General features: G+C 60.0%; 1 protein-coding gene across 1 annotated transcript in view; it reads right to left on the minus strand.

The window, feature by feature from the left end:
* Positions 1 to 12,824, minus strand: part of ESYT3 (extended synaptotagmin 3) — a 45,072-nt gene that overhangs the window by 7,681 nt on the left and 24,567 nt on the right. The window contains exons 4-15 of the mRNA XM_062214128.1: positions 11,376 to 11,452; positions 10,013 to 10,079; positions 9,803 to 9,892; positions 9,420 to 9,475; positions 7,165 to 7,285; positions 3,883 to 4,053; positions 3,497 to 3,579; positions 2,033 to 2,081; positions 1,518 to 1,607; positions 1,085 to 1,147; positions 942 to 1,004; positions 381 to 449 (exon numbers count right to left, since the gene is read on the minus strand). Of these exons, the coding sequence (XP_062070112.1) occupies positions 381 to 449; positions 942 to 1,004; positions 1,085 to 1,147; positions 1,518 to 1,607; positions 2,033 to 2,081; positions 3,497 to 3,579; positions 3,883 to 4,053; positions 7,165 to 7,285; positions 9,420 to 9,475; positions 9,803 to 9,892; positions 10,013 to 10,079; positions 11,376 to 11,452 (999 nt within the window). The remainder of the gene's footprint in view (positions 1 to 380; positions 450 to 941; positions 1,005 to 1,084; positions 1,148 to 1,517; positions 1,608 to 2,032; positions 2,082 to 3,496; positions 3,580 to 3,882; positions 4,054 to 7,164; positions 7,286 to 9,419; positions 9,476 to 9,802; positions 9,893 to 10,012; positions 10,080 to 11,375; positions 11,453 to 12,824) is intronic.

A 12,824-nucleotide genomic window follows, 5' to 3' on the forward strand; every position in this document is an offset into this window, starting at 1 on the left:
CTGGCCACCAGGTCCCACTGGGAACCACACCTGTGTCTGTCCAGGATCACACCCACCCATGCTACAGCGAGGGGTGGCACCAGGGTGGGACAGCCAGGCCCCGAAGCGAGCAGTGCTTCGCCAAAGTCATGCTAGCATTAGAGCTCACACCAAGGCAGGGGACCAACAGGGACGTTGTTGGACTGAGATACCCCAGGGGTGGACATGGGCTTCAGAACCACATCTGGACTTGAACCCTCATTCTGCCGCTCTGTGCCTTGTGCCGTGGAACTTATCACTGATCTTAAACCATACAGATTCCATGAGGTTATCGCGCGGACTAAATAAAGTGTGTACTTGGCCTTCAGTGCCAATGAATTCCCTTTCCCAGGCCGTCTTACCTTGCTCGTGTAGGTCTTCTTGCCTACAGACAGCTTGACGTAGGAAGAAGGGTCTCTGCTGACCTTGTTCTACGAGGGCAAATTCACAGCGACAAAGGAGCTGTCACCAGCTTAAGACCACCCTGTGCCCACCCTCCAGAAACACCGGGGGACCTGGGCCAGTCCGTGCTTCCTTGGAGAAGCTGCCCTGGTCCTGCAAGGCCCCTGTAGGTACCACGACTGAGCCAGAGAGAGGCTCCAAGTTACAGTCCAGAGGCCCGAGTGGGCGCGGGCTCTTGTTCCCTGGCGCTATGGAAACACTGGCGTCAGGTTCTGGCTCCACGTGGCTGAGTCCCTCAGCCACTGACGTTCAGGGTTCAGTCTGTAAAATGGCACTAAGACCCGACACAGTCATCCTGGCACTCAGGGACAAGCAGTGGGAGAACAAGTTCCCGAGGCCAACGGACGGCACCTCTCGTTGCCCCCAGGCTGGGTGTGCACAGACCAGGGGCCGGGGCGTGCTCTGGGGGAAAGGAGCTGTCATTTGTCCTCCTCCGAGTTCCCAGCCACACGCACACCTACCCTGGCAAATCTGGAGAGTTTGCGGGCTCGGTATTCACCGTTCAGGTAGTCGAAAGGGCTTCTCTGCAACAAAGAAGCGGGTTAAAGCCACGCACGGACACTCGGGAGCGATGGGCACGGGCAGGGGGGTGGGGGCCGCTCACCGGCAGGTTGCAGGCGCTCTCCAGGAAGACCACAAGGATGGCCGTGGCGAGGCTGCCAGGGTCCTGCAAACAGACACAACGCCCTCGCCAGGTGCCCCAACAGTAGGAGCCACTGGTTTTGGAGAAAACTACTTGCACAGGAAGCCAGCCGACCCTCTCATGCACACTTAGCTGGCAGCATGACAAGTTCAAGGTTGACACAGGTGGATCTCCCCCCCAGGAACTGGGCCGGCAGGTGCTCCGGGCCACAGGTCTCTAAGCGCCCAGCTTCCCCAAGGCTGGCCGAGATGTTCAGAGGCCATTTGCCAAGATCAGGCGCTGCCCTGGGTGAGACGGGGCTCAGCGGCCCGTTCTCCAGGAGGGGCGCAAGGGCTGGAGGGGTCATCTCCCTGCCCCCACCTTTCTGCTGGGGAGCCCTCGCCACCTCACTCACCTCAGTCAGCGCAGCCTGGTCAGTGAGCAGTGAAAGCCACTCGAGTCGCAGGTGCAGCCGCCCACTGGTTGTATCGTTCAGGACAAACCACTGCAGGGCAGGGTGGGAGAGAACAGCTCTGGGAAGGGGCCAGGGAGACTTGCAGAAGGCAAGCCAGCCCAGACAGGTGCACCCTGGCCCAGAGGGACCCGGGGTGGCATTATAGGAGGGCACAGGGGCTATACTGGCATGGAAAAGCCCAGGCCCAGCCTGCCGACTGGCCCCTGCTGGGGGCCCCAGTCTGTGGGCACTTCCCAAGGAAGCTTCTTCCAACACAGGCTGTGGGGGGCGATGCCCTGGCAGCACTCTGCCTCACCCAGCTGTTGTCCCTGAGGACGGGCATCCGTGCAGCCCCACCTGGAGAGCCCACTTCCTGGGACTGTCTGGGCCAAGGCAGCCTGCTAGAGCTGGCCAGGGACAGGGGCCGCGCTGAGCCTGCCCTTCCCCAACCCCCCAGACACGGGTAACAACTCTACCTCATCCACCACTCTGTTGGTCATGACGTCCTCCAAGCAGATCTGCAGGCTGACACACACAGGGAGAAGGGAGAAGGGGTCGGTGCCGCTCAGGGGCCCACCCTGGACGCTGCAAACTCCTGCACAGCTCAGGGGACTGGTAACCAAACAGCATCTTCGTGCCGAGGAACCAGCAGAAGACCCAGTGCAGCCCACGTGGAGGGAGGATGAGCTGACCTTCAGGGCTGCTTGCGCTGAGCATGCCACGCAAGGAAGCAGCTGGCTCCCCACTCCCCGGGGGACAACAGGGCCCCTGGCAATCCTGTGCAGAACCGGCCTCCCAGTCCCCATGCCCTCTGAACGACCATGCTGCCACCTCCCACAGTCACTTCTCTTTTGAGCAATCCCAGATGCCCCTCCACTTCCAGAACGGCCCAGACAGCCTGCACGGGATGCGTGCAGTTGGCACGTGTATAGGAGGAGGTGACAGGCATGTCCCAGCCCCCAACCAACCAGGACCTGACAGCGGAGGGAGAAAGATGATCCTATGTATCTGCTAGATGTGTGCTCAAACTCAGCACACCCCTTCTAAACCGTGAACCCCCAGCCACACTTCTAATCTGGAACAGGTCAAAAAATTGCAGCTTTTACCACAGAGGAAAAATGCTAAGAACCAGCTGCTGGCGAGCGGTTCCTTAGGTGGCCAGGCTCTGCCCCTACCCCACACTGTCCCGAGTCTGCCTTTCCAACTTCCATACTTGTGGAAACACACCACGGAACACAGGGGTGTGAGGGTTTGGGTGAAAGTCCCTTCGGTCTCGCCATCTGAGGTCAGCAGTGCCGGCTGCCCGTGTGCACCTTGCATGCCCCTCTCTGCTGGCGTCTGCACAGGCGCCCCCTTCCGCATACGACATGGGTGCCCTGCGGGCAGCGTGCACATGCTCTCCCTGATCTCAAGAGCTGCAGAACGTTCTGCAGTGTGGCGACCGGGCAGCCATTCAAATGGCCAGCCAGCGTCCTACAAGGCTGGGCATGCACGCTGCTGGCGGTTTTTGCTGTACCGCCGCGAGCACTGGGACCACAAGCGGTTCAGGTGCCTGCTGGGAATTCCAGGGTTTCATAGCCAGCCCCACCCGGGCCATCTCAGTCTTCCAGCTGCCCTGAGGCTCTGAGTTCTGCTCCAAAGGCAAGGGCCAGAGGCCTCTGGGCCTGGGCACGTGGCCCTCCCTGTCATCCTTGCCCACTGTCCCAGATGGGGACTCAGGTCCATTATTGGGAAGCAGAAAGCAGACTCAGAGATACACAAGGCATGGAGTCCTCTCTGTACCTCTCAGGGTCCAGGCCAGGGCTGGGCATCCCGGGGAGGGGGGGACATCTGAGATGGCGGACCGCCTGCCTAGCAGTCAGGTCGTCGGTGAGCACAGGGCTGTGCCGGTCACCAGGCAGCAGGAGGGGAGGCCGTCCCCGCACCCAATTCCGCCTCACCTGCCCAGGAAGTCGTCCCTATCGGGGTCCTCATCGTACAGGTCCACCTCCAGGTCCTGCCCGGGGACTTCGTACACCATGAACTGGAATGGAGAAGAGGCATTCTGGACCCGCGGGCTATGATGGCTGGTGAATCTGACGTCATGTAGGACGTCATGGGAGCCACATTCCCGCTGGGAGCCCTGGCAGGCTCTGGCCTTAGGGATGGCTGTGCCCCGCGGGCCGGTGAGGAGGCTCCGATGCGGCACATGCAAGCCCCCTGTCCTGGCATTGCCCCGGCCCTGGGGGATGCTGGGAGAACAAGGCCCTCCCTCCCGGGACCAGAACGACCCCCAGCGCAGCCTGGAGGGACCCGCGGGTGCCAGGAGCGGCCAAGGAGCCCTCACCTCAAACACCTCATTCCAGGTGGGGCTCAGGTTCCTGTAGACAGTCCTGCTCCGGAAGTGCTGCAGGCCGATGCTCACCTTGGCGTAGGGGTCTGACTTGCCCCCAAGCCCCAGGAAGTTGTCTTTCGGAGCCAGCTTCTCCGCCTCCAGCAGGTGGACTCTGATCGCCCCCTGGAAACCCCCAGCCCGAGGCTCACAAGCTACTTCTTCCTGCGCCACGCAGGCCCTCGAGGTCCGACAAGTCACAGCCAAAGCCAGCAGATCGCCCCTCCCGGGTCCCACCCCCTCCGTGCTCTGCACAGAGACATTTGTGCCCCTGTGGCCACACAGCAATGGCAGGGCCCAGAGCACGCTGCACTGCACCAGGAGGCCCTGCCCATGTCTCTAGCCTTCCACACTTGCCTCCACACTGCCTTGGGAATGGCTCTTCGGCTACGGCGCTCTGCCCCTCCTGGCACAGCCGTGCCGCCCTCTGGGGAATCCGCATGCAAGCTGAGTCCTGGCCTCACTTCCTCTCCATAGCCTGGGCATACACGCCGTGGGCACTGGACTCAGAGAGGCCCACACTGAGGAACATTCCCTCTCCCCACACCGGATGTTATCAAAAAGGATGTGGGGGGGCAGCATCGTGCAACAGATAAAGCTGCCACCTGCAGTGCCAGTATCCCATAAGGGTGCTGGTTTGGATCCCAGCTGCTCCACTGCCAACCCAGCTCCCTGCTATGGCCTGGGAAAGCCCCTGAACCCACATGGGAGACCTAGATGAAGCTCCTGGCTCCCAGCTTGGGATCTTGACCATTGTGGCCATTTGGGGAGTGAGCCAGGGGATGGAAGATCTCTCTGTCCCTCCCTCTAACTCTGCCTTTCAAATACAGAAAGAAAGACAACAACGCTGGCAGAGGGGTTGAGACGCTACCTGAGCTGTCTGCACCCCATATTGAAGTGCCTGGTTTGCGTCCCAGCTCCTTCGCTTCCAATCCAGCTTCCTGCTGCTGTGTACCCTGAGAGGCAGACGACAGCTCAAGTACGTGGGTCCCTGTCACCCACTTAGGAGATCCAGGTGGAGTTCTTGGATCCTAGCTTTGGCCTGGCCCAGCCTCAGCTGCTGCAGCATTTAGGAAGTAAACCAGTAGATGGAAGTTTCCCTGTATCTCTTAACTTTCAAATAAAATGAAATCAATAAAAATTATATATAGATGTATGTGTGTGTGTGTGTAAACTCTGTTAAAGAACAGAGCATGCTGGGGCTGGCGCTATGGCATAATGGGTAAAGCCACTACCTGCAGTGCCGGCATCCCATATGGGTGCCAGTTCAAGTCCCGGCTGCTCCACTTTCAGTCTAGCTCTCTGCTGTGGCCTGGGAAAGCAGTAGAAGATGGCCCAAGTCCTTGGGCCTCTGCACCCACATGGGAGACCCAGAAGCAGCTCCTGGCTCCAGATCAGCACAGCTCCGACCATCGTGGCCAAATAGGGAGTGAGCCAGTGGATGAAAGATTCTCATATTCATCATATTCATATTCTCTCTCTCTCTCTCTCTCTCTCTCTCTCTCTGCCTCTCCTCTTTCTGTGTTACTCTGACTTCCAAATAAATAAATCTTAAAAAAAAAAAAAAAGCACAGGAATTCAGCACAGTTCATGGGGCCTGAGGTTTATCTCCCTCCTAGAATTTGTTAATATTAGTAAATACATATGCCTTTACTCTTTTTATAAAGGATTTTTTGTTTTTTTTATGTATTTCAAAGGCAGAAAGACAGATATCCTATCTGCTGGTTCACGCCCCAATTACCCACAACTATTGAGGCTGGGCCAGGCCCAAACTGGGAGCCCAGAACTCAAGCCCGATCTCCCACACGGCGGGTAGAAACCCCAGTGCTCAGGCCCTCATCACTGCCTCTCAGGGCAGACAGGAGCAGGAAGCTGGCGCTGGAAGCAGAGGCCGCACGCGAACCCAGGCACTCCCAGGGGACGCAGGTGTCCCAAGCAGTAGCTTCCCTGTTGCTCCACAGACCTGCCCCTGTGTTTACCCTGGGATCCAGCAACCCCACTTCTGGGAACCTCGCCCGCAGACAGCTAAGACACACAGTGACGCACGCACAGAGCTGTTCATTTCACTCCTATTTGTAAGAGCAGAAGACCAGGCACAGCTTAACTGCCCCTCAGTGGGCGACTGGCTGAGTTGGCTTCAGTGCATCTCCATACCCTGTAGTGGAGTGTTTTGTAGCAGCGCAAAGAAAACGAGCCAAGTTTCTATCTCCAGTCACGGCGTGAGCCTCAGGATGGATTCAGCCGAAAAGCAAGGTGGGGGAATGGTTCCAGGCTGCTGCCTCCAACCGCAGTGGGGGCAGGAGTAGGAGCACACCTGTATACACCCTCAGGACAGAGGCCTTTAGTCATCAGGACACAGTGCTGGCGCTTCCATTGGAAAGATGGGCGGGGGGATAGGGACAAAGCCACCGTGCGGTAAAGACAGAGGGACACGTGTGCCCCCTGCCCCAGGCACAGGCCGGGCAGCCTCACACCTGGCACCACTGGCAAAATGGGGGGATTTCCCTCTTCCTGGGGCCCAGACTCCCAGCCCCAGGCCCACAGCCAGGCGTCCTCCTGTAGGGAGGGCCCAAGGCGTCCTCGGGGCTCCTGAGCTGGGCCCCCGGTGAGGAGGACAGTGGGGCTCACTGCCCAAGGAGTCCTGTTCCCGGGTGGACCCAAAGACTTGTCCCAGTGCCCAGCTGGTGGAGTTGGCCCCAGAGTTAGTTCCATGGTGGGGAGGTTGGCAGTGGCTGCCTGTGGTCCCGCAACATGACCCACGCGGGGGACCAGGAGCCCCGGGGCAGATGCCACCCAAGGCTCGGCCCCTCGCCAGACTGATGACTCTGGGCAGGTCTTCAGCCTCCCCAGTCTTGGGGGCCTGCCCTGTGAAGTGGGGGTGCATGCAAGGTGTGGGGCACTTCCCCCACCAGCCAGAGGGGGCAGTGTTTGTTTTTGAAAGGCAGAGAGAGACAGACACACGGCTAGATCTTCCAGCAGTGGGCTCTCTCCCATCCGGGGCTGGGCCAGGCCAAGCCCAGGAGCTGGGAATTCAACCCAGGCCTCCCATATGGGTGGCAGGGGCCCAACCACATGAGCCGTCACCTGCTGCCTCCCTGGGTGAGCATCAGCAGGAAGCTGGAATCGGAGGTGGAGCCAGGACTCGAACCCAGTGATGCTTACGTGGGCAGCACATTCCCCACCCGTCCGTCCCGCCATGCTGGGGCTGGTGGTCTGTGGCTGGTGCTGGGTACTCACGCAGGGCAGAGGGAAGCGCAGGTTGGTCACGTCCAGCCCCTTCTTCACAGGCAGCGTCACGCGGTTGGGCAGCACCAAGTGGGCGGCGATGAGGTCCTCCAGCAGGCTGTCTGACACCTCGCTGCAACACCAGGCAAGACCCGCTGTGCAGGGCGACACGACCGCCCCTAACCCTGCACCTGTCCCCAGAGCTGGAACCAAGAGCCCAGCTTGGCAGGGTGGGTGCCCCCAGGGAGGTGGGGTACCCGCTGGCAGTCCCAGAAGCCCCCTCTCCCACTACTCCCCCAGTCCTCTGTGCTCTGGGGCGGGCAGCCAGCCTGGTGCTAACTTCACTGACCCTGGCACCTGTCAGGCTCTGGGCTCCCCCCACTAGCTGTGGGGCCCTGGGCAAGTTGCTACCCTCTCGGGGAGCTCAGCCTCTCCATCGCTCACACAAGGGTAATGCTGCTGCCCCTAGGCTGTCAGGAGCACAAGGTACCATGTGTAAGGTGCCGAGGCCAGTGTCCAGCCCACCGTGAGGGCCCGCAGGGCTGCCTACTGTCGCCCTTCTACAGCGATGTTCTATTTAGTGCCTGACCCCCTCCCTAGGGAACAGCAAGATGGTGGCTGGAACAGGTCTGCTCCATCAATATGTTTTGAAGGAAAGACCTCATGATTGGAATCTCGTCCAGAGCGGCGAGATCATATCCCCGGGGAGCAGTGACCACCACCACCCTGGGTGTCTGGCAAGCCATCTGGTGCCCAGCCCGGCAGGGCCGCTCCCTCCCTCCACTGGTGCTGCAGTCCTGCTCTCCCCCTCCCAGGGGGCCCAGGGCTTGGGCTCCCAGAGCACCTGCTCCAGGCCCCGGGAAGGCGGCACCTCTGTGTGACAGTTACCCCCTCCCGCGCCCATGTGGGCACTGTGGTCACAGGAGGCACCTGGGCTCCTCACCACGTACTTAATGGGATGGGGAGTGAGGAAGGAAGGACCCTCATGTGTGTGCACACCCACCTGCCACCACCTCCCTGCCCAAGCATTCCCTCACAACCCCAAGATGAGGGAGCCCACAGTCACACAGCAGCTACGTGAGCGGGCCGGGCACCTGCCGGCTCTGCTTCCAGACCTGCACAGAGCCACTCTGCCCTGAGCCAGGCCAGGGACCTGGATGTCCCTGGGCCCTCCATTCACCCTCCATTCAGTACTCTTCACCCACAACGTGTGGCCATCTGTGATGGTGCGTGTATGTGATGGAGTGTATGTGCATGTGTGTATGTGCATGATGGAGTGTGTGCGGGCATGTGTGGGATGGTGTGTATGTGTGTGTGTGTGTGATGGTGTGGTATGTGTATGCATGTGTGTGTGATGGCACAGTGTGTGTGTGTGTGTGTGTGATGGTGTGGTATGTGTATGCATGTGTGTGATGGCACAGTGTGTGTGTGTGTGTGTGTGTGATGGTGTGGTATGTGCATGTATGCATGCATGTGTAAGTGTGTGTGATGGCACGGTGTGTGTGTGTGTGTGTATGTGTGATGGTGTGGTATGTGTATGCATATGTGTGATGGCACAGTGTGTGTGTGTGTGTGTGATGGTGTGGTATGTGTATGCATGTGTGTGTGATGGCACAGTGTGTGTGTGTGTGTGTGATGGTGTGGTATGTGTATGCATGCATGCATGTGTAAGTGTGTGTGATGGCACGGTGTGTGTGTGTGTGTGTGATGGTGTGGTATGTGTATGCATGTGTGTGATGGCACAGTGTGTGTGTGTGTGTGTGATGGTGTGGTATGTGTATGCATGCATGCATGTGTGTGTGTGATGGCACGGTGTGTGTGTGTGTGTGTGTGATGGTGTGGTATGTGTATGCATGTGTGTGATGGCACAGTGTGTGTGTGTGTGTGTGATGGTGTGGTATGTATATGCATGCATGCATGTGTAAGTGTGTGTGATGGCACAGGGTGTGTGTGTGCGTGTGATTGTGTGTCTGTGCATGATGGTACATGTATGTGTTGATGTGTGTGTGATGGTGAGGTACATGTACACCTGCATGTATGTATATGTGTGTGATGGCATGGGGTGTATGTATGTGTTCTGGGCACAGCGCCCACCCACAGAGACTGCGCACACCATCAGCCCCCGGCTCCACTGCACACACATGACATATGAGCTCCCTCCCAGGGCGGCGCCAGCTCCCGCAGTGCCTAGAGGGCAGGAGAAGCCAGGGCTTTGCGCAGGCCCTGGCCAGGCTGCAGAGTCTCCCACGGGCTCCCCAGGTGCTCACTTGATCCCTGGCGCATCCAGCAGGTTGGTCAGGCCGGTCCAGTTGATCTGCAGGTGCTGTAGGAGCGGGGGTGGGGAGATCACTGAGGGGGAGGGAGATCACTAAGGGAGCCCAGCGCTGGGAAACCTCTGCTGAGGGCTTCACCCAACTAGGGGAGACCCCGCCCACTGGGGGACACCCTCTGTGGGGACTCAGGCAGGTGAGGGCACCTCCTGGCCCCGCACAGGCCCCGGAGCAGGGCAGGTGCAGGCCTTAGCTCCTACGCTGCGCTGAGCGTGTGCGGGACCATCTCGGAGCCCAGTTTCCCAGCTGGGCTTGGGCAGCCTCGCGCTCCATCCACGCGGCTGGGCCAGTGTCTATTGCCGGGGCCCGCAGGGACTCACCGGCTTGTGAAGGAAGAACATGGTCACAGCGCCCACGAAGGGCTTGTCCACCAGCAGGGGCTCCAGGATGATCCTCAGGGTGCCCTGCAACTGAACAGGCCGCAGCCCGTGAGGGAGCGCAGCTCCTCTTCCCCCCACCCCTGTGCCCTGCCGCCACCTCTCACTCCCACGCCAGCTCCAGATGAGAGCAGCCCAGTGCCTCCCACCCACCTGGATCCCGTTTACGCCAGCGTGCATCTTCTGCAGTTCCACAGTGATCTCACAGTCACCAATGTAGCTGAAAGAGGGGAGGGGCAGGTGCACCCGCTCAGAGAGGTCAAGGAACTTGCCCAGCGTGCAGGGTGGCCTAGGGCCTCCTTTATAGCCTCAGCGTTTCCCAGCTCTGCCTGGACCCTGACCCAGGTCCACACCCCGGGAGGGAGCTTCCCAGGTGCCTGTTCCTGAGTAGCAGAGGCAGGCCCCCGCCTCTGACCCATGAGGGCAGTGACTCTGGGCATGACCTGGACCCTCGACACCTCCCGGATGAGAAAGACAGGCTCTTGCCAAGTGCCCTGCCCACTGTGGCCATGTGCCCCTGAGGTCCCAGGAGCAGCCCCCACCCGCACATCCAGGTAGGCAAAGGGAGAGTCTGGCTGGCAGCTCTGGCCAGGCGATGGGCACGGGTGCCCGTGGGGTCAGAGGACTGAAGGAGAAGACCCAGGGTGGGAGAGGCTGCAGTCAAATACCCCCCCCCCAACATGCCATGAGTCCCTCAGGCACCAGGTACCCCAAAGGGGTGGGGGCAGGCAGGAAGGGAACAGGGGGCTGCCTGGGCTGTGGAGAGGCCGAGTGGCCCGGATGATCCCCTCGTGCCCCAGCTATTCCCACAGGGATCTCCTGCAGAGCCCAGTGGCCAGATGCTCCTGGTAGCCGCTCGCTACCCCAGCACACCTGTGACCAGCCCTTCAATGGGGATGGGCCCAGAACTGGCTCCACTCTTCCCTGACGTGCTCTCAGTGCTGGCATCTGGCTGATGACAGCAAACATGAGAAGCTGGGAAGGAACGGAGACTTTCTGGAACCTTGCACAAGTCACATCACCACCTCCAGGAAGACTTCCTGGCTCGAACCTCCCTTTTTCCTGACTCAAGCCCATTACCAAGCTCATTCGAAAGAGATGCACTCGCCCAGCCTGCAGAGCTGGCCGCCCTTGTATCTCTGCATCCTCAGGCTCCCCCGGTGGGCTCCAGTGCCCAGGGCGGCCCCTCTCACAGCCTGTGCTCAGAGCCCCACACCCTGCCGCACCTGCTCCCTCTGGCCACAGCCTCTGTGAGGCAGCCTGTCTGACCCTGCCCGTGACCTTCTAGAACTTTGCCAAGGATGAGAGACACCATGCCTGAGGCGAGGGGCCAGACAGCCATGGCAATGCCCGAGGACCAGTGTCTGTCCATCCGTCCTCCTGCTACCCCTCCCCTCGCCTCAAGGCGCCCTAATTCAGAGTGTAACATATCCATGCCTCCATCTTCAAATGGGTGCAGAGCAGCCTTGCACCCCGGCTGCCACACCTGACCGCCCAGACAGGAGGGAGGGCTCACCAAATCTGCAGGTCCAGGGTCACCTGTCTGCGGTTGCGTCTGTTGGTGTGCGCCTTGACGCCATTGATCCTGGGGCACTGCCGGAGATGCCAGGAGGGGGGCTCGGTCAGCAACCGCCACAGCCCTCCTCCGTCTCCCCTCTACTCTGCACCAGGGCTGCACTGGGGAGGAGGCGGGGCGGAGGCTGCCCACGTGGGCTCGAAGCCCAGCCCAGGAGACGGATGGGGCGGGGGCGCTGTGAGGAGTGGCCCACGCTGTTCCATGGGCTCTGGGGGTGGGTAGGTGGGGAGGGCTCTGGGAGAGAGCAATGTTAAACCAACTCAGTCCCCAGCAGGGCAGGGGGAACAGGAGCATCTTAAGGGTCACGGGGACACACCCTACAGGGCCACCAGTCTCCCTGCCAAGGCCCCAGCTCCCAGGGGACCCTTCCTCTGATCCCTGCCAGGGATCGGAATGGGCTCTGGTTATCATTGATCAAGAACAAAAACGTGAACTTGATTTGAATTCGAGTGATGGTCACAGGCACCTGCTCGTTAGTTTGAAATACGTGTTTGAAAAACCAACAGAGAGACAGACACGTGGCTTTGTAAGGAAACACTGGAGAAAAATCCAGTCTCCCTCAGAGGAGAGCGCCCCCCACACCCTCATCCTCTCCCCAGAATGCACTATTTACAAGCGCACTGTCCCCTGCAAGTCTTCTTTGTCCAGAGCGAGAAGGTGGGAGAGAGAATCCCAGAGCGTGACAGGCAGTTCATCAGAAGCAGCAGCTTTGCCAGACTTCACCAAACGTCAGCTTTTTAACCTCGAAGGCTTGCTGTGATTTATTTTCTCGTATTTGTTTCAGGGTCATGTTTGGCCTACTTTTGCATTTTTAACTTTATAACCTTTAAGAGGGTCCCCAGAATCGTAGAAGCCTCAGCTGCCCTGCTGTGGCCCCAGCTGAAGCCCAGGTTGGTCACTCGGCCCCCTCGGCCAGGGCCTGCTCCTGGGGCAGGGAGTGGCTCGCCCAGCAGTGGCAAAGCTCGGCCAGTCCCATGGCCATTGTCACCTGCAGGGACATGTCCTGGGGGAGGCTGCCTGCCCCTAAGCCCCTGTGCTGTGACAAGCCAGCCAGGGTTCCACTTAGAGAGGGGCACCCAGTGGGGCTGGGCCTCCCCCAGCCCTTGTGGCCCCAGGCCATTCGCACAGCCACACCGAGCAGCCAGGGTACGCCTGCCGCAGCCACACCTCACAGTCACCTTCAGCACTGGGTCCTTTTCTTGCACACTGGAGGGCACTGGAGCTCCCAGAGGCTGAGACACTGGCCCAGGTCACCGCAGCACGGAGACACCAGCCGCAGTGAAGGAAGGGGGTGTAGCTGGCGCTCTGGACCCCACATGAGAAGGAGGGAGAGGCAGGATGGAAGAGCAGAGGATGGGGCTGGGATGAGGAGTTAGGTATTCCTGACCC

Source organism: Lepus europaeus, chromosome 2 (genome assembly GCF_033115175.1).
Source record: "Lepus europaeus isolate LE1 chromosome 2, mLepTim1.pri, whole genome shotgun sequence".
NCBI lineage: Eukaryota > Metazoa > Chordata > Mammalia > Lagomorpha > Leporidae > Lepus > Lepus europaeus.